The sequence below is a fragment of the Corvus kubaryi genome, unplaced genomic scaffold, assembly GCF_017639235.1.
Source record: "Corvus kubaryi isolate FWS band 111438036 unplaced genomic scaffold, C.kubaryi_AGA036_p1.0 37308, whole genome shotgun sequence".
Taxonomy (NCBI): Eukaryota; Metazoa; Chordata; class Aves; order Passeriformes; family Corvidae; genus Corvus; species Corvus kubaryi.
Genome location: NW_024581096.1, coordinates 2657628 through 2676569, shown reverse-complemented (window position 1 = coordinate 2676569; position 18942 = coordinate 2657628). Strand labels below are relative to the sequence as shown.

The 18942-nt window shown below is 37.1% G+C and overlaps 1 protein-coding gene across 2 annotated transcripts in view; it reads left to right on the top strand.

Annotated features, from left to right (window-relative positions):
* CWC27 (CWC27 spliceosome associated cyclophilin) overlaps positions 1–18942 on the top strand; it is a 101195-nt gene that overhangs the window by 23599 nt on the left and 58654 nt on the right. The window contains exon 11 of one of the 2 annotated variants that reach the window (XM_042028256.1): positions 11385–11459. The exons of the other annotated variant lie outside the window; for it this stretch is intronic. Coding sequence (XP_041884190.1) covers positions 11385–11459 — 75 coding nt within the window. The remainder of the gene's footprint in view (positions 1–11384; positions 11460–18942) is intronic. 2 annotated transcript variants of the gene reach the window in all.

Here is an 18942-nt window from a genome sequence, read left to right as displayed (position 1 = left end):
GATAGGTTTCTGCATTAATTCATGTGTATTTTGTATGCTTTTGAGTGACTTGTCATAGCATATAAATTCAATAAGGATTTGAAACGAAATTGTTAATTTGTAAATTGCCATTTATCCGCAGTCATATGGAAATTGATTACTTCTGCAAATGTTTGCATGACTCAATAATTCCAGTGAAACTATTAATGTCAACAAAAATTCATAAATAAGCCTGAGAACCAATGAAGTTTTTTAGGACTGGAATTTGTTGATCATCTTATGGTATGAGAAAAGAGGAGAGAAAGGAATATTTTGTCTGAAATGACAGAAAAAATCCTTACACTTGGAATTGAGTAACTTTTTTTTGAAGACTGTCTCAAGGGATTTTCGTCTTCTGTTCCTGTCTACTTGGCCTCCTTTTCTTGCCAGTTTTTACACAACTAGAGTGTTACAGTTGCTTGTGGAGTTCTCTATAAAATAGATTGCTTATGCAACCTCAGTAAATCAAATAAAAAAAAGTCAGCTACAAAATTAGAGCCAGAAGTAAGCTGTCACAGACAAGAGACTTCTAAGCAAGTTTTAGTGCTGTAGAAGGTGGGCATGACCTTCTGTCCACAGCATACTGTATAAAAGATATCAGTCTTACAGTGAAATGGGAGCAGCCTCTTGCTGGGACTAGAACTTTGAATGATATTTACTCTTGTTTTAATTTTTATATGTTTTATCAAGTCATTTTGTTATTAGTTTTTTTCTCATCTTCTCTGCTAACACGTAATTGATATTTTCTTTTTGTTTTACATACTTCTTTTCCTCAGTGCATGAGGGATCACTCATTTCAGTCTATTTTTCTGTAAGGATAGTAATAATATTTGGTTTAGCTAAGTGTAATGTTTCATATTTTAGCCATTTTTCTTTAATATATTCCTAAATTATTTTTTGACTGATGATATTCTCTGTGTAATTGTTTAAGAAACTGAAAACTATTACCTTCTTTTCCTTTGGTGAAAATGAATTCTTAACTTACCTGTAAGTTTAAGAAACTAGTGTGTGTTTCTTTTAATTTGCATTTTTGTATTTTGTTCAAGAAACTCAGTATTTCAGACACATATTACTGACATACAAGAAACAAAGATTCGGAATTGGTTTTAGAAATACATTTATTTTCTGAATAAGACTGTTTTCTTAGTGCTAAGGATTGCATGATCCACTTATTCTTTTCAAAATAATGTAAATTTTTCTGCCTTCTTTACCTTAATAACATTCATTGTAAAGAAAAAATAATCCCAGACATACTCTTTGTAGAGTTAATGATTGGCAGTAACTTAAAAGCAGACTATATTATATTAAACACAAGCCCAGATTGTTTGGGCACAAAACCCAGAATCCCTGCACTGAGATTTTTCTTGGCTGAGCATCAAAGCGTATTAATAGGTATAGTGTTAGGCTGGGACAAAGACGGGATTGTTACTGTGGTATATTTCATCCTGCTGCTACTTGGCAAGACTCAGTGTATTTTTAGGTGAAGTTTGTGTGTGCATTTGTCTAGTCACCTGGAAAAAAAGGATGCGTATATGACCCATGAAAATGCAGTTAGTGTGATGGAAGGTGAGAACGTGTAATCCTTATTATACAGTGAATTGTTAGCACTATATAGTGGGTAAGATACCATTTCAAAGAGTTGGAGTGTTCTCAGTTGTTTAGCTGCACATGATTTTTTTTTCCTTCTAACATAACAAGATGGATTTAGTAGTGGTATAGCCATGTACTTTTTAATTGCTAGATGTTCATGCTCCATTTCCTTTCTTTGTTTCAACAGAGTTGAGTAGCATGGGAAGAAACTTTTTGAGGGTTTTCTTTGTATTATAGAATGTATTTTCTGTAAATATGAGTGGTATATCTTGAAGTGGTGCTGTAATGAAAGATGACTGCAGTATGTTCAAACATTTTCTTTAAACATCACACCTGCTGTTTAACTCTAGACAGTCAGTCCATTTTACAATTCAATATTTTTATTATTTTTGCATGCCTTCCTAGAGAGCCAAATAGGTAATAAGTATTTTTGATACAGTGTAGAACAAGTGATGTTGGTTATCAGATTCTGGTTGTGGAATCTTTATAATGAGTAATCGTTTGTAAATAAAAAGAAGGGAATTCAATTATTGTCTAAAAAGTTGTTGTGTTACATTTCTGATAATTAGTAGTTAATAGTAGTTGATCATTTGATAATAGTGAAACAAAATAAATCAGACAACTTTGTTAGCTGACTCACAGAATGGGTAGGGTTGGAGGGGTTGAATAAAATCTGTGTCAACATAAATAAAGGCAACCCAACTTGAATCCTTATAAGGGTATATCTTTTTCTAATGAGAAGAAGCTGTTTATCTAATGAAAGTGGAAAACATCCAAAAAGCCTGAACCTTGAGAGGATAAGGCAGAAAAGGATGTTCAGATAATTGCATCCAGTGTTTTACCTAATAAAGCACACAAGACTCTTAAATTCTTTTATCTCATTCTTACAGTTTGTCTCTGTCTTACATTTCTATGGTGGAAAAAAATTCCATTTTAATTTAGAGAATATACCCCACAAAACTTTTCTTTGGTAAGTGCTTTTCTTATTAAGTAAATAAAAATGCTGCTGCTTTTCAGTCTGCCTTTTGGCTTTCCTTGGACCCTTTTTCTCTCATCTGCTAGCCTTCTGTTAGCATATCTTCATTTGAAAATTGTACCAAATCTCTCTTGGACTTTGATGCATCGAGTACATTGAGCATTAACCTTGTTTTGTGGCATTTTCCCCAGCTTTTGTTATGTGTCAGCTTCATCAGACAGTATGCTGTATTTTTCTTCCTTCACACAAGATAGTTTGTTAGTCTATGTCCTCAAGTAGTAGAAATATTTTGTTCATGGCTCTATGTTACAGTTTTCTGTTATTTTTGCTCAAGAGCACTTTATCAATCTCAGGCATATAATTATCTGAGTTATCTTTTCTCATTGTAAAGAGTGATACACCACTACTGTTTCCCCTTCTTCTTTCATCCCCTGGGTCTCTAGATTTTTCCTCCCATTTTATTCACAACCAGTGTTCCAAAAATCTCTATAAGCGTCTTTTAAAAGACACTTGGAAGCAAATTGCATGACCATGTTGCCTTTTTTTTTTTTTCTCTGACACTTATTTTTAGTTGCTTTTCTTTCTGTTTTGGGATAATTCAAGAAGACAGAAAAATATGTCATCCTCAGATATCATATCTTGCTTTCTCTGATATATGAACAGAAAGAGCTATCAAATCTTTTTTTTCCCCTCTCTACATTGTAAGTACTTTTCCTTTTTTTTTTTAGGTTTTAATCCCTAACATAATAATAATGTAGGGGGTTTCTGTATATGCTCGAAGATGAATGTCTGTATAACTTCAGCTGCGTCTGTTGTCATAAATAAATGGACAATGGTCGTTTAACAAATAGTTTTCTATGTAAAAATAACATCTGAGGCCAAGTTAAGACTTTTTTTTCCTGTTTGGTACCGTTTTTTGCTTTGGGCCTTTGGCAGCAAATTAGGAATAGCCTGTTTCACCCTTTGTTCTGTACAGGTGTTTATTCTTTGTATTTTCTTGGACCTTGAGTATAAAATTAAAGATAGTGGTAAAATCAAAGTATCAAACCAAGTAGCATATGTTTATAGCATCTTTTTAAGTAACATTTTTATTAGAAAGTAGTGTGGGGGTTTTTTGTCTTTTAGTATGTTAAAAGTTGTAAATATGTGTGTCTATGAATGAACACCCAACAGAAAACTCTTTGGTGAATTCATGTAGTTTCTCCTTATTCTGTTGGAGATTACTATGGTCTTAAACCCAAGATACCTTTACTAATAACTGGACTGGGTATTGCTAGTTTTTGTAGAGCATGGCATTTAGTAGAGACTGCCTTTATTACTAAGAAGGTGTAAAAGGTCTGGACTAATGGTACAGAATTACTGTTACTCTGAGGGGTTATTAGGATATTACAGCATCTGGCCTGAGATAAGAACTCTGGTAATACAAGTAGCACTGTTAATGGCAGTGGGACCTGCAGTTCAAAATACACAATTTCAATGGAGCTGGCTATAGCACGTGAATTTTCATTTTACAGTTTGCAGCTTTCCCTATGAAATGTTTTCTAGTTCTCCTGGGTTTCAGAGTTCTGAGATTAGTGCCACTCTCCCTTCACTTTCCAGTAAATCAGGGAATGCTTTGAGGCATCAGAGAGATAGCGACCATAAAAGTGAGCAGGAGAGAATAATGTAGAATGCTGCCGTGCTTTATTATTCTTGTCCACTCATTTCTCGCTAAGGGATATTACAAAAGAAAGACATATTGCTGTAATGGTTAGTCAGAGGTCAGTCTGACTTTTAGTGGATTTTGTGCATTGCTACAGAAATGTGGCTTAACTGTCTGCAAAGAGAACTCAGTTTTAAAAGTTGTATAAACTATGTTACTTCAATGTAGAATGAAAGTTTTAGAATTATGCCCACCCTATCAAATGACATGTGGAGACACCCTGTGTGTTCTTGCACATGTTCTTAGAGCAGCGGAGTTGACCATTTGGGACCACATGATGGTGTGTGGAGTCAGTGTGGTTTACTGAGTCCTGCAAAATCTGGGCTGTGCACAGCTGTTTCTCCATAGCGTCTGTAGACCTCCAGAATGCAGAAGATACTGAGACACACTCACCTTTGAGAAGTGAGGTGGAGAGGCAATTAACAAAACCAACCTACCAAAAAAATGAATTCATTATTAAAAAATAAACAAAAAAAACCCCACAAAATACACAACAATGTAATTCTTACCTCTATTTCCATTAGTTCTCATTTTGGCTCATTGTGCACCAGAAAATCTGTGATCCTCTTGGTAAGAAGATTAATACACATTGTTTGACAACTTCCCAAGTTAGAGAACAGCAAAGCATACCATAGTCACAGTTGGATAATTTCACAATAAAATCACTTTTTAATGAGAAGTGTATCAGCAGTACAGGCCTTTTGAAGTTCTTCTTAAGTTTGGCTGATAAGCAGCCATACTGAGCTCATTGATGGAAAAGCATTATTTGCTGAACAAGCCTCATGCTTAAGACTGGAAGTCATTGTTACGTCATTTCTTGGTTAATTGGCTGCACCTGTGATTTGTTAACAGCTCTAATCCAGTGGTCTCTGAACCACGTGTGGAAAGGTCAGCAGGAGAGAGTCTGGTGCACTGTGAAACATTGTTAGATGTAATCTTAGTTTGGCAACCTGTCATGCTTGTTAAATCCAGATTGTCACTTTTCAGCACATGATGTGAGCTTCTCAAAATGAAAATGGTGCAGATGATAAAGGAAATAAAGTCTGTGGTTCATTTCTTTTAAGGCAATGCTTCGTTAAGAACATACACATTTTTTAAAGAATGTATCAATTTGTAGGTCTGTCTCTTGTAGTGAAAAATTCTTTACAACTTTGTTCTTAAAGTTGGAATTTGTTGTATTTTTTAAAATATGAGTGTAAAATTAATATGAATCCAGTGAAATATGTCTAGATATCTTTATGTACACATGCATACAAGTGTATTTGTTGGTATTTAGCTCTCCCTTCCATGTCGGAGAGTTTGGGTCCTCAGCATTCTCAGGTGCTTATCATTGTGCTGCTTTTTATCATGTAATCCTATCTGGGGAGACTGAATTTTCAGTATAGTTATTATATAATGAGTAATTATATTGGTGCTATTTATATACATAAACTATCTTGTAACTCTAGTGTGCTTTTCAGCTAGTTAAGTAGTTTGAGTCTTGCAATAAATCTGGAAAATACTTTCTACGTATGTTGATACTGTACCTGAATTTTGAAAGTTCATCTGAGTGTCTTGGGCAATTGAATTTGCCTTTGTCTTTTTTGTACATTGTGTATAAAAAGCAAGTTGCTAGATTTATTTAAACAATTTGAATAAGTTTACTTAACTGAAACATCTCTTGTAACATTCTTTATTAAATAGGAATAATCTTGCTAAAAGTTATGATACCAGGGAATCAAAAAATTGTAGGGTAGTTTGGAAAGGACTTACAAAGGTCACCTAATCTAACACTCTGCAGTGGACATGGATATCTTCCAGCATATTATTTTGCTCAGACCCCTGTCCAATTTGACCTTGAATGAACCCCAGGGATGGGATATCCGCCACATTTGTGGGCAACCTGTTCCAGTGTTTCACCACCCCCAGTGTAAAAAAAGTCTTCCTTACATCTAGTCTGAAGCTACACTCTTTTAGTTTAAATCCATTACCCCTATCCCAACAGGTCCTGCTATAAAAAGACTATCTCCATCTTCCTTGTAGCCTCCTGAAAGGTTGCAGTAAGGTTACCCCAGAGCCTTCTCTTCTCTAGGCTGAGCAACCTCAACTCTTTAAGCCTTTTGTCATTGGATAGATATTTCAATCCTCTGATCATTTTCATGGGTCTCTTCTGGACCTGCTCCAACAGGTCCGTGTCCTTCCTGCTGGGACCCCAGAGCTGGATGCAGCACTGCAGGTGGGGTCTGAGCAGAGCAGAGGGGCAGAATCCCCTCCCTGGCCCTGCTGGGCACACTGCTTTGGATGCAGCCCAGGATATGGTTGTTTGGGCTGCAATGGCTTGTTGCCAGCTCATGCTCAGCATTTTATCCAGCACAACTCCAAGTCGGTCCTATCAGGCTACTCTCATGACATCTTGCAGCACAGGAATCATGTTTTTTCAGGAAAGGGTATAAGTTGGTATGGTTTTCGTGATTGAATTAACATTTGAATATTGATTGTGAGATTGTAACATCTACTTTGGAAGCTGTTGGTTGTATATGCAATGGAGAGTGTTTCTGAATGCATGTGGATTAAATACTAACCTAGTACAGTGCCCATGTTTTATTTTTTCCCAAATAATTCCTCAAGAAATAGTAGTGACTTTATGTATAGTATGTCATTGTCACAGAAATGGCATTATGGTAGTATTCTCATTTTAAGTATATGCATGCTGTAATTCACTGTAATGCGATAGATGAGAGTGAGTGAAGTATTTATGCCACTTTCATTGTGGTAGAGGACAGGGTTCAAGCTAATTTTATAGATATATTTTCCCTCTGTAAGATAGCATTCTCAAACAAGTAGGTTGTGTGGCTGTTTCAGTGACTAGCACACAAAATGGAAAAAAACAACTTTTAGTGTGAATTGAGGTCAGCAGTTGAATAATCACCTCCAGAAAAGAGGATGGACTTAATATGTCCAGCTTATTTTGAACTCCAATTTTGTATTCTTATTTTTTAAAATTTTCATTTTTAATGCATATTATCTGTGAAACACTCAAACTTACAGCTTCTTCAAGATTTACTGGGATATTAATTACAATGTACTTTGGAGTATTCTGATGAAATATGTTATATTTATAATGAAAATATGATGCAGGTTTCAGATTATTTCATAGATGCTTTATGTGCTGGTTTTTTTCTTACAATTCAACACTGAGCAATTTCGTGTTCATTCACAGTAGCGTAAGACAAAAAGTTACCGAACTATTTCTTAGGTATGTTCAGGTTGCTAGCTATTTTGATTAGAAAATAAGGAAATTAGCCATTCTGTTAAAATGTCCAAAGAAAACCAGATCTCTTCAGCCATCTAAAATGTGAAATTGTTTATCAGCATTATGTATGAAGTTAAAGTTACTGAGTTAACGTTACCTTTCATCAACGAAGTATGTTTTTCTCATCGAAGAAAATAAGTGCTTAAATGAAAAATAAACCTTCATCTACTTAAAATAGCTGTGATTTTATGTCGTGCTATCCCTTCTATGTCATAGTGAGGATAATATCTTCACAGTAATTGTTTTTAGTGGAAAAAGTAATTGAATTATATTTGACAATAATCTTGAATTTGTTTTAAAGTGTAAAAATTGAATTAAAAACAAATTTTTATTTTTAAAAACAAGTGCATGATCCAGTGAAAACATTTTAATTGAAGCTGTTGGATTTTTTAATAACACCTCTGCCCAGAAAAAAGAGTTGTAGTAGGTGGAATGTTAGTAGATTTTAGGGCATTATTAAGGCACCTTCCTGTATAGCTGAATGTAAGCATCTTTGAAAAAAATACTTACCCCTACCAAGAAAACAGTATTAATATTGCTTTTTGTATTAATAAAAATTCAGTGATACTTTTCAAGGCTTATTGTCTGTTACAATCTGATTTTTGTTTGGCGAATCTTTAACAAAAATTATCCAAATAATATGACCATCCTTAATCAGAGACAATTCTTTAATCATGTGATCTATAGCCCTCTCCAGGTCTCTCAAATCCTGTCTAATTTGTATGGTTAGAGGTTTCTCCTGTGAAACAGACAAAAATAAATAGCTTAACTTGTTCAAAGGCATAAAAATACTTCTATTTTGCATCTGCAGTCTGTCCATGGCAGATGTGTTATTATAAGGTTATAGCAAGGTTTTAGAGTTGTAGTGGTAGCCATTTTCTGATGGTAAATTTAAAGGATTAAGCAGATCTTTTCAAAACACTGTCATCAGTAAGGTGGTAGAATACTGGTGAGGGAAAAATGCATTCATGGGTGTCTTTTTTCATTCAAGCATTTCCTCCACAAATTTACTGCCCAGTAACCTTTAGGCTCATTGTTGTTTTTTTTTCATTGACTGATGAAATGGTGGTTGCAGGCTGTTGGCAGAAGAGGATGGTTTTGAATGGTGGCTATTGTTCTATTAACATTAGAACCCTCTGGCTAGAGGATCAGCAAGAATGCCTGCTAAGATTAAGTGACAATGTTGTCTCCTGATCATGGAAATAAGTTGCTGATAAACTATGACAGTACAAAAAGCCCTAAGGACTCAGGGTGGGAAAAGCTGTATTAAACTTCATATATTGCTCAGCAGAATTCTCACTTGCTAGCCAATTTGTCCACTAGTATCTGTTAGGAAGTAGGAATAAACCTTACATATTTGTCCTGTGTAGATTTATAAAATAATTCTTGAAACAATTACAAATCATGAGGTTCTATTTCTGTCTCTCTACTTTCATGTTACTATTTTGATACTAGAACATTCAAGGCATTATCTAACCCTTACAAGGAGTTATGTAGTGTTTATTAAATAAACGTATTTCCAGTGCTCTTACTGAAATTTATATCCTAAAATGCTAAATAGTATGTGCCTATTTCATACCCTCATATCTTTGAGTATTTCTTACATTTGGGCTAACTGTAGGTAAGCATTGGTGCCGTAATTGTTTGTTCAGGCTCTGCGAGCCTACTCCGAAAGATACTCAGCTTTATTTAAATGCATTTGTGACAAGTGATATTTGTGATTCATATAATTACAATACAAATGCATGCTCCAAAATACCTTGGGTTTAAAATGTTCTGTCGTTCTTGAAATATTTTAATATGTACAGAAGTTTGGAATTCTCAAAGAGAATTCATCTTTACAGTATTTCATCTTTACAGCAATGTAAGATGTATGCTTTTAGAAATTTTGTAGCATATGTTGAAACTTTTAATTTAGAATTACAGAATTACTGAGGTTGGAAAAAACATTAAGATCAGTAAATCCAAATATAAGCAGGACACTCCCAAGTGTGCACCACTAAACCATGTCCCTAAGTGCCAGTTCTACATGTCTTGTCCATAAATACAGTGATGGTGTGGAAAGTGAAATTCTTAGGAAGTAAGATTTAAATGTAATTTTAAAATATATATTTCTAGGATTCATATGTATTTGAGGAAGAAATTATGGGAAATGTTATTTTATTTCTTTTTTTTTCATGTCTCCAGTGATGATTTTTATGTTTATCAAGTTGGTGAGGTTATCCCTTGCTCTGAGATCCAAACAATGCAAATTGTAGTCTATACAAGTGGAGTGAAATTATCTGGTTTAGAGCACTTGCAGATGAATGTGTTCTAGAGCTTCCATGGTTCCAAATATGCTGGATAACTTACAGTATTACTGGAATATCAGGACCCAGTCTTAAAGTGTGGGGTTGCACACATTTATTTTATTAAATAATAAGAATTGTTCAGACTTGTACCGGAAGGTTCAAGTCATTTTTTCTGGTTTTTCTCCCTCTATTAAAATTATTTTTACTGGCTTAAGTTAAGCACCTTGAAACTTACTTGAGCTTTATCAGGTTTTTTTATTATTTCATTTTCTGGAAAATGAGTGCATCCTCATGGGGCATATACTTTGCTGTAATAGTGGTCTGTTGTAGACTAAGTCTCTGTTCTGTGCATAATCTTTTAATTCCCTTTAGCTGTGCAGAAGGAAGCTCTTGATACAGCCTTGCTTTGACTTTCAAGAGTAATCTGAATGCAGTACTGAATAAAATACTATTTTCTCATTTATGTTACCAAAATGATATCACCCCTTCCTTCTTTGCTCAAAGAGGGGAGAAGGTCTGTCCTGTGGCCCAAAGCTGAACACACAGGATTTGAAGTGTGGCCTCACCAGTGCCCAGTACAGGGGGAAAATCACTGCTCTGGTCCTGCTGGCCACACCATTGCTGATCCAGGCCAGGATGCCATTTGCCCTCTTGGCCACCTGGGCACACCCTGTTCAGCTGCTGTCACCAGCACTCCCAGGTCCTTTTCCTGTGGGCCCTTTCCAGCCACTCTGCCCCAGCCTGTGGCACTGCCTGGGGTTGTTGTGATCCAAGGGCAGGACCTGGCACTGGGCCTTGTTGAACCTCACACCATCGGCCTCAGCCCATGATCCAGCCTGTCCAGATCCCTCTGCAGAGCCTTCCTGCCCTCCAGCAGATCAGCGCTCCCACCCAGCTTGGTCTTGTCTGCAAATTTACTGAGGTTGCAGTTGATAGGATCATAGAATTTTTTAGGTTGGGGAAGACTATTAAGATCCCTGGACCAAACTGTAAAGTTAACACTGCCACATTCACCACTAAACCATGTCCCTAAGGGCCACATCTACCCCCAGTGTGAAGGAGCACAGGTCCTTCAAGGAGCAGCTGAGGGAACTGGGGTTCTTTAGCCTGGAGAAAAGAAGGCTCATGAGAGACTTTATTGCTCTCTGCAACCAACTGAAAGGAGGTTGTAGTGAGGTAGGTGGCAGTCTTTTCTCCCACATAACCAGAACAGGACAAGAGCAAATGACCTCAAGTTGCACCAGGAGAGGTTTAGACTGGTTATTAGAAAAAATTCCTTCACCAGTACAGTTGTGGACCAGAAAATTGGTGAAGATATTTTCAAGATATATGTAGATGTGGTGCTTAGGGACGTGGTTTAGTGCTGAACTTGGCATTTGCTGAGTTAACAGTTGAACTCAATGATCTTGAAGGTCCACTGCAACCTAAGAAATTCTAGAATTTCATTATCTGCCCAGAGAATCTCTCAAAAACAGAAATTATGGGTGCTCTAACCTGTTTTCCACAAATCTCTAGGTTCTTACGTCAACAGACGACAAGACTTAAGAGTTATGAAAACCTCTGTGTATCAGCTGAGATTCTTCATATGAGGTATCATCTGCAAGGGCAGGGTCTGTCATTTTAAGCCTTGCTAAATAATGCATGCTGTCCACACCAATCAAAATTTTTCTCATAGACAGGCTCCATTCCTTTCTGGGACAAAAGATTTGGTGTCATACCATTCTGTACTAGACAAGAGATTTGGTCCTATTGTTTCCAAGTGCTTTTCTCCCTTTTCTAAATATGCTCCTTTGCAGTTTCTTTTCATGCTTAATTTCAGTCACAGTGATATTAGTTTACTGTCTGAAGCCTTATATTTGCGGAAAGAAAATATACAGAAGGAAAAAACTTGTATTTAAAATGAGTACTTAAAAGGAGTTATGAAAGACTGTTGTTCCAAGTGTGTGTTAGGGAACTCTCCTTAGTAATAGTTTTAGCTGTTGGAGTTCCTATTTCACAGTGTAACAGTGTATTTCATATCTTATACATATTTCATGGCAGCATTGATGTAAAGAGTGAAAAAATCTTACTGTTGCATTCTTAGGAATCTAAAGGAAATAGGTACTCTGTTGTTCAAGAAGTGCTTGGACAACACTCTTGGGTACATGGTGTAATTTTTGGGGTTGTCCTGTGTAAGGCCAGGAGTTGGGACTTTGATAATCCTTGTGGGTTCCTTACTTTGTTTTTTAAAAACAAACCTTTTTCACTGTTAAAAGGATGATGTAAAAGATATCCAATTATGGGGACTTCCTAGTAGTACAAAGTCACTGCATTAAGTAATAATCACATGTATTTCTTTCCTCTGAGTCTTATGGCTGTATGCTAAAGGGTATGTTCTCTCAGTGTAGATACACAGAAGCATAACAGATAAACCCAGCAAATGCCATAAACTAGCTTAGTGATTATGAATATTTAAAGCATACAAACCTGAAAAATAGAGAGGTGACCAGATTACCTAGCAAAAATTAAAACTTATTTGGTAATTCCAAATGATCATCAGCAGGTTTGCAGGATTAATTTACCAATCTCTTTTCTATTACTTGCTTCCCCTATATCCCCCGCTCCTGGTTGTGCATTTTTACTACTTACCATCCACACCTGTTCTAGCCCTCATCAGAATAGCACTGACTTATTTCACTTTCCTATAAGAAAGGTAACTGAGCAAAAGCCTAAACTAGATGTCCTGGTAGATGAAGGAAGAGCAATTTAGGAAGGAAAGTAGTGCAATACCTTTTGTTTTCAGTGTCAGCAAACTGTTAAAACAGCTGGGCTGTTCATAAGAACTTCATCTGTGCATGCTGCTAAATCTCAGATGGTTTCTTTAGAATTTCAGTGTTAGTTTCCAGCTGTCCAACTGTATTGTAACACATTCAGTATTTTCCTGTTTTTTGATCTTTTCCTTTCCATGGAATTATTCCATTCGTTAGTTACAGGTAGACTTGTTACTTAATTGTGAATGAGAAATGTGGACTGTTGTGATGTTACGGTAGAAAATATTCTTTGAAAAAATATGAAACCAAAAAATCCAAGTTTTTTGGTACAGGAACCCCTAACTTAAGATCTATGGTTTTCTCTCCCTACTGTGTCTGCCAGTCTTGCAGTAGTCAGATACAATAGCATGTCCAGGGAAAGGCAAGAGACCTCAGTTTCTCAATGGGAAGAAAGTGTATGTGTGAATAATATATCTGTTATTTTAAAAATTATGTCCTTATTGCCTTTAGGATTTGAGGTGCATACTTTAAGAATCTCAGTCCGTATATTCTTTTCCAGCATGTTGCCAATAACAGTTTTCTATCTCAGTATGAATGAAAGAGTGCATCAGTGATGCTTGTACAGTCAATATTTTACCACTTCTTCCACTAGTACCATTCTCTCAATGGTGAGGAGAATAGCCTAATGCAGAACAGCAAATTTCTTCCTATTTCCTTGGGAATTTACATGCTGAATTCAAATACATGATAATATTCTTTCTCTTCCTCAAATGTGTTTTCAAGGGTTTAGATGGTATTGTTTCTGTTTACATTGTTAGGTTCAGATAGACTCAACATAAGTTGAAAAAGAGCAATTTTTCTTAAGTTGATTTCCCTCTCTCCCTGGAACTTTTTGAAAGAAGGCTAGAGAAATTACTAATTACTTCAAAGTTGTATTTTCTTTTCTGTAGCATATGTATTGCTATAGTAATCTGCCATTGTGAGATCTTGTTAGCCTGTTTTTCAAATCTGCATAGTTTATTTCTTGCCTAGCTTTTTCTCTTTCCTTTTTTTTCTGTCTGATCTGCTTTGATGTCATGTTGAGCACTGTCACAAATTGGGTTGGGTTTTTTTTCTTTCTTGTGTCCTCTCCAGTTGGTGATAAGTTATTATCCATTGCTTAAACTGATTTGAGATTTTAAATGTATGCTACCACAAATTATAAATATTTCCAGTGTTTTGATTTTCAAGTTTTATTTTTCTTATAGCAGGAACTTCAAAACCTGATTTGTTTCGTATTGATTTCTTGCAAAATATGCCAAAATGGAATTCATGTGCACCCTATGCTCTTTTCAGGCTTTAAGTGCTTCTAACTATCTGAAACAGGAAAAAAATTCCATAATGTTAAATGAACCATACAATGCCTTCAGACTCACTCTCTGCATAAGGGTTTAGGGTTACATAAACCTTTTGCCAACCCATCACTGAAACTTCATTTTTGTCATGGCTCTCATAAGAGTGATGGATTCCATGATTTTCATGTTTTTTAAAAAATATCTATGACTTTTGACATTGTGGTTTTTTGCATGTGTGTGGGAGGATGTGATGGTAAACAGTTCGAACCATTTACAGTGAGAACTTTCAGAGCTGCCAAGTTAAGCTTTGAGCTCCATGGGAAGCAAGTGGAGAACAGGAGCTCAGCAGCAGTTCTGCCGTGACACACAGGATTAGGCATGCGAACTCTCAGTGAGAAACTTCTGCTTCTTCAAGAGGTAGTTAGGCATCCACTTCCTCAGGAGGGTGGGGGGTTTTTTTTATACCGTGATTTACAAAGGTCAATAACTAGTGATTGCTGTTTGAGATCATGTTGTGGTTTTCAGACTGAACTCCACTCTGCTTTTTGAGGGTTTTTTGCCTTTTTTGGTGGAGTAGAGTACTTGAACCTCTTGGTGTAAAAAAACATGGCTTGCAACAATTTGCACTGCACTGCTGTAGTCTTTAACTTCATCTCATGCTCTTAGCTTTTAAAAAATGTCTGAGGAAGAGCTCCACACATGGTTGTTGATTATCAACAATTGAATCAATTTCAATAAATGCTGGTTTATGTTTTTCTTCAAAAATATGATAAATTAGAATAGCAGAAGCACTCAGTTTGTGGATTTTGTGGTTCCTGAATTTGACTGAGATTAGGGTTTGCAAATAACTTCAGGGACATAAATTAAAACTGCATTGGATTAAATAACAGTTTAGAAATTCAATCTATTTTTACCTTAAATGCCTCCATATTTTCCACTTGTCTATATACATGTTATAGTGCTTCATAACTTGATACCTAGCAGATTTTTGGATGACAGACTGGCTTTCAAAAGCAAGCAAAAAACAACAGGCAACTAAGCTTTATACTACAGATTGGTCTTGTATCAGGAGAAGTGTATGACACTCATGTATGAAGTGTTCATGTTAAACCCTGTTTGCTTAAATGCCTTTGTTAAACACCTGTGGTACTTCATGATCTGTCTCGATCTAAACTTATGATTGAAAAGCGATGCAAAACCAGTTATCCTTAATCAAGAGGTATTTCAATCCATGCATGCTTTCTCCTAATGAAGAAGTCCATTTTGGGGTTTTTGTCTGTTAGTCTAGGTAAACTGAGTTTTGCAGCTGTGTTGTACCGCAGAGTACGGGGACCTTAGGTCAGACAAGCTCCTACTTAATAGACCCAAAGTATTGAGGCATCATGTACTTTCAGATGTCCAGCAGTCCTGTTTGTCTCAGAGATATGACTACATGCAGGAATATTTCTTCCATCAAATATGTCAGATTTGTGGAGAAGAGTATAGAATGTTTGCTGCAGCTCTCTTTGTACCTCAAGTTGCTGCAGGAGCAGCCTTGAAACAATTGGATCAATTAGGCTGTTGGCTAAGTAAGAACTCTCATGCCATTTCTCTTGCATTGAGCAATTTGTTAACAGATGTTCAAAGTGCAAGACATGCAACTTTGCAAAACAGAGCAGCAATAGATTTCCTTTTGTTAGTGCATGGACATGGATGCAAAGATTTTGATGGAATGTGTTGCAAAAACCTTTCTGACCATTCGGTATCAATACACAAGAGCATTCAACAATTAGAAAAAGGTATCATCAAACTCAAAGTTGAAAGAGGATCATGGTTGGATGATTTGTTTGATTGGTTGAGCCTCGCTCCGTTGTGGAGGGAGCTTCTGAGAGTGGGAATGTATGTTTTGATTGTCATTATAGTCATGACGGTACTTGTACCTTGTCTACTTCAGTGTATCCGACAATGGTTTAACAAAGCAGTTAAAGCAGTGTTCATGGTTCAAACAGGAGGGGGAGATGTTGGAACCCTGAGTTCAGAGAATTCCAGTCTTTCAGTGCTGACAGGCAATGATCCTCAGAAGCACACTGCATTTGACCTGAGGCCTTGGGAAAAGCTTCCCAAATTATGTGATAACACTGAGGTTGTTGCTGTGTAATTAAAGTTATATCACTGAGTAGAATATGTAGAGATGTAGAGAAATTAGGTTTATGGGATATAGTAAAAATATGGAGGATTTTGGGTGTAGGTTAGTTCTTCTTCTTTCCTCCTCCTTTTTCACAAATCTGAGTGTTCTGGTATTGGTTCAAAAAACCCACAGTGTGGAACATGAATGTTTAGTTACTGGATTATAAGTAAAAATAAATTAGTTGGCATTCCATAATTGGATAGATTGGACTTTAAAAGACCTTGGAAGGTAGCACTTGGGGGGCCATTTTCACCTTGTTAACTTAGAGGCACACTCTGTGCAGCTGTACTATAGATAAGAAATAATAAACATCTGAATCCGAAGATAAACTCTGTGTCCCCTGCATTTCAATCTGAACTCTGAGTTAAAGAACTCACGAAACAGAGGCAAAGAAGAAGAGAAGGTGCAAAACAGAGAAAATTAATAATTTTATGGGTTTTCTGAAAAAAAGTTTACCATGCACTTACAAAATGTTTAGGTCAGCAGTAAGATGTAACCATTTGATCCTTCATAGGTTATGCAGAGCCTGGAAGAGACTAGGAAGAGAGTATTTCCTTGTGGGTCTGCATGTTTCTGGCATTAACTCAAGTAACCACGGTGTTTATTGAATTTGTCTGAATACTTGGGCTTAAATAGTCTAATAGTATTCTACCTTTTGAAAGTACAGCATATATCAAAGGATTCTCACCATATATACCTTTTGAATTTTTTGTAGATAAATATCCAAAATGTTAGAGCAAACCGTGCTCTCTCTGTATGTGAGTGAGTAAATCCTGCTTGATTCTGTCACCTTCATACTAATGTTTGTCCAAAGGGATAGTGTGTGATGGAAACTTTGATCAGATATCTATGATTTGCTCATTTCTTTTTATATAAAAGTCTGTGTTCTGGTTTATAAATCGTAGTTAACTTTGGGCACTATGGATTTTTGAATGCTTGGCAAGGAAGTATGTTTATTTTGGCTAAAGATATGGAAACGTGAATATTTCCTTTTTCCCATCATGTAAACTAGTAATGGAAAAAAGCATGGATGTTTGGACCTATTAGATCATCTAGTCTGACCTTCATTATACCATGGTTTGTCCTATTTACCCTTTTCATAAGCCCAGTAATCCATGTTTTTTGAAGGCAGAAGTTGTGCTCAGTTCCAGAATGTTTTGAAGAAGTGGCTATTATGATGTGAAGACAAGAAAATGTGGAGAATACACTTCTTTTGTCAGTTTCTTTTAGTAATTGGCTATACCTTCTGTGAAACATTTGTGCCCAATTTGCTACCAGCAACTATGTCTTTTTGCTTTTCTCTACTAATGTTAGCCCTCATTTCTCGGTATTATTTCTTCTTATTTCATTTGTACACTTACACTGTCTGTCATCTTAATTGTTTTTTCTCGGAAAGACAGAACAGACAGTGTTGTAGTCTTTGAAGTTCCAGATAACTGGAAAAAGGGAAATATAAACTCCTATTTAATAAGGGGAATTGGAAGACCCAAGGAAGTACAGACCGGTCAGTTTCACGTCTGTGCCAGGCACGATTATGGAGCAGATTCTCTTGGAAACTCTGCTAAGGCGCATGGAAAGAAAGGGGTGATTGGTGACAGCCAACATGGCTTTACAACATCCTTGTCTCTAAATTGGAGAGACATGGACTTGAGGGATGGACCTCTGGAGAGATAAAGAACTGGCTGGGTGGCCACCCACAAAGACTTGTGGTCCAATGGCTCATGGTCCATGTGAAGACCAGTGACGAGTGGTGTCCCTCGGGGATCAGTGCTGGGGCCGATACTGCTCAACATCTTTGTCAGGGACACGGACAGAGGGATCAAGGGCACCCTCAGCAAGTTCACTGACAGCACCAGGCTGTGTGGGGCAGTGACACGCTGCAGGGAAGGGATGGCATCCAGAGGGACCTGGACAGGCTTGAGAGCTGGGCCAGTGCAAACCTCATGGAGGTCAACAAAGGCAAGTGCAAGGTCCTACACCTGGGTCATGGCAATCCCAGACACACCAACAGCATGGGCAGAGAAGAGATTGAGAGCAGCCCTGCGGTGAAAGACTTGGGGGTGCTGGTAGATAAAACACTCAACATTAACCAGCCAAGAAAAGCCAGGAATGCCAAGGAGATCCTGGGCTGCATCAAAAGCAGCGTGGCCAGCAGGACAAAGGAGGTGATTCTGCCCCTCTGCTCTGATGAGACCCCAGCTGGAGTGCTGTGTCCAGCTCTTGTGCCCCCAGCATAAGAAGGACAAGGAGCTGCTGGAGGAAGTTCTGAGGAGGCCATGAAGCTGATGAGAGGAGTGACAGACCTTCCCTATGAAGACAGGCTGAGAAAGTTGTGGTTTGAGAAGAGAAGGTTGTGTGAGGGGGGGCCTTACGGCAACCTTCCAGTATCTGAAAGGGCCTACAGGGAAGCCTGAGGGGCTCTTCATCAGGAGCTGTAGTGATAGGACAAGGAATAATGGGTCCAAACTGCAAGAAGGGAAATTTAGGTTAGGTATTTGGAGGATGTGAGGTTGGTGAGACACTGGAACAGGTTGCCCAGGGAGTTTGTGGATGCCCCAACCCTGGCAGTGTCCCTTTCCATGGCAGGAGTGGTTGGGACTAGATGATTTAAGGTTCATTTCAACCCCTTAACATTCCATGATCTTACGATTCTTTGTACAAACTTATTTTCTTCAGTAGCTGAGCAATTTTTTGGCTCTCTTCTGTGCTGCCTATGAAGTTGCACTTGTTAAATAAGACCATGTATTTTCCATACGCATCTTTAATAGTTGAAAATTTATCACTTACTTTTTACAAAATACCTTTTTTTTTCCTCATCTTTT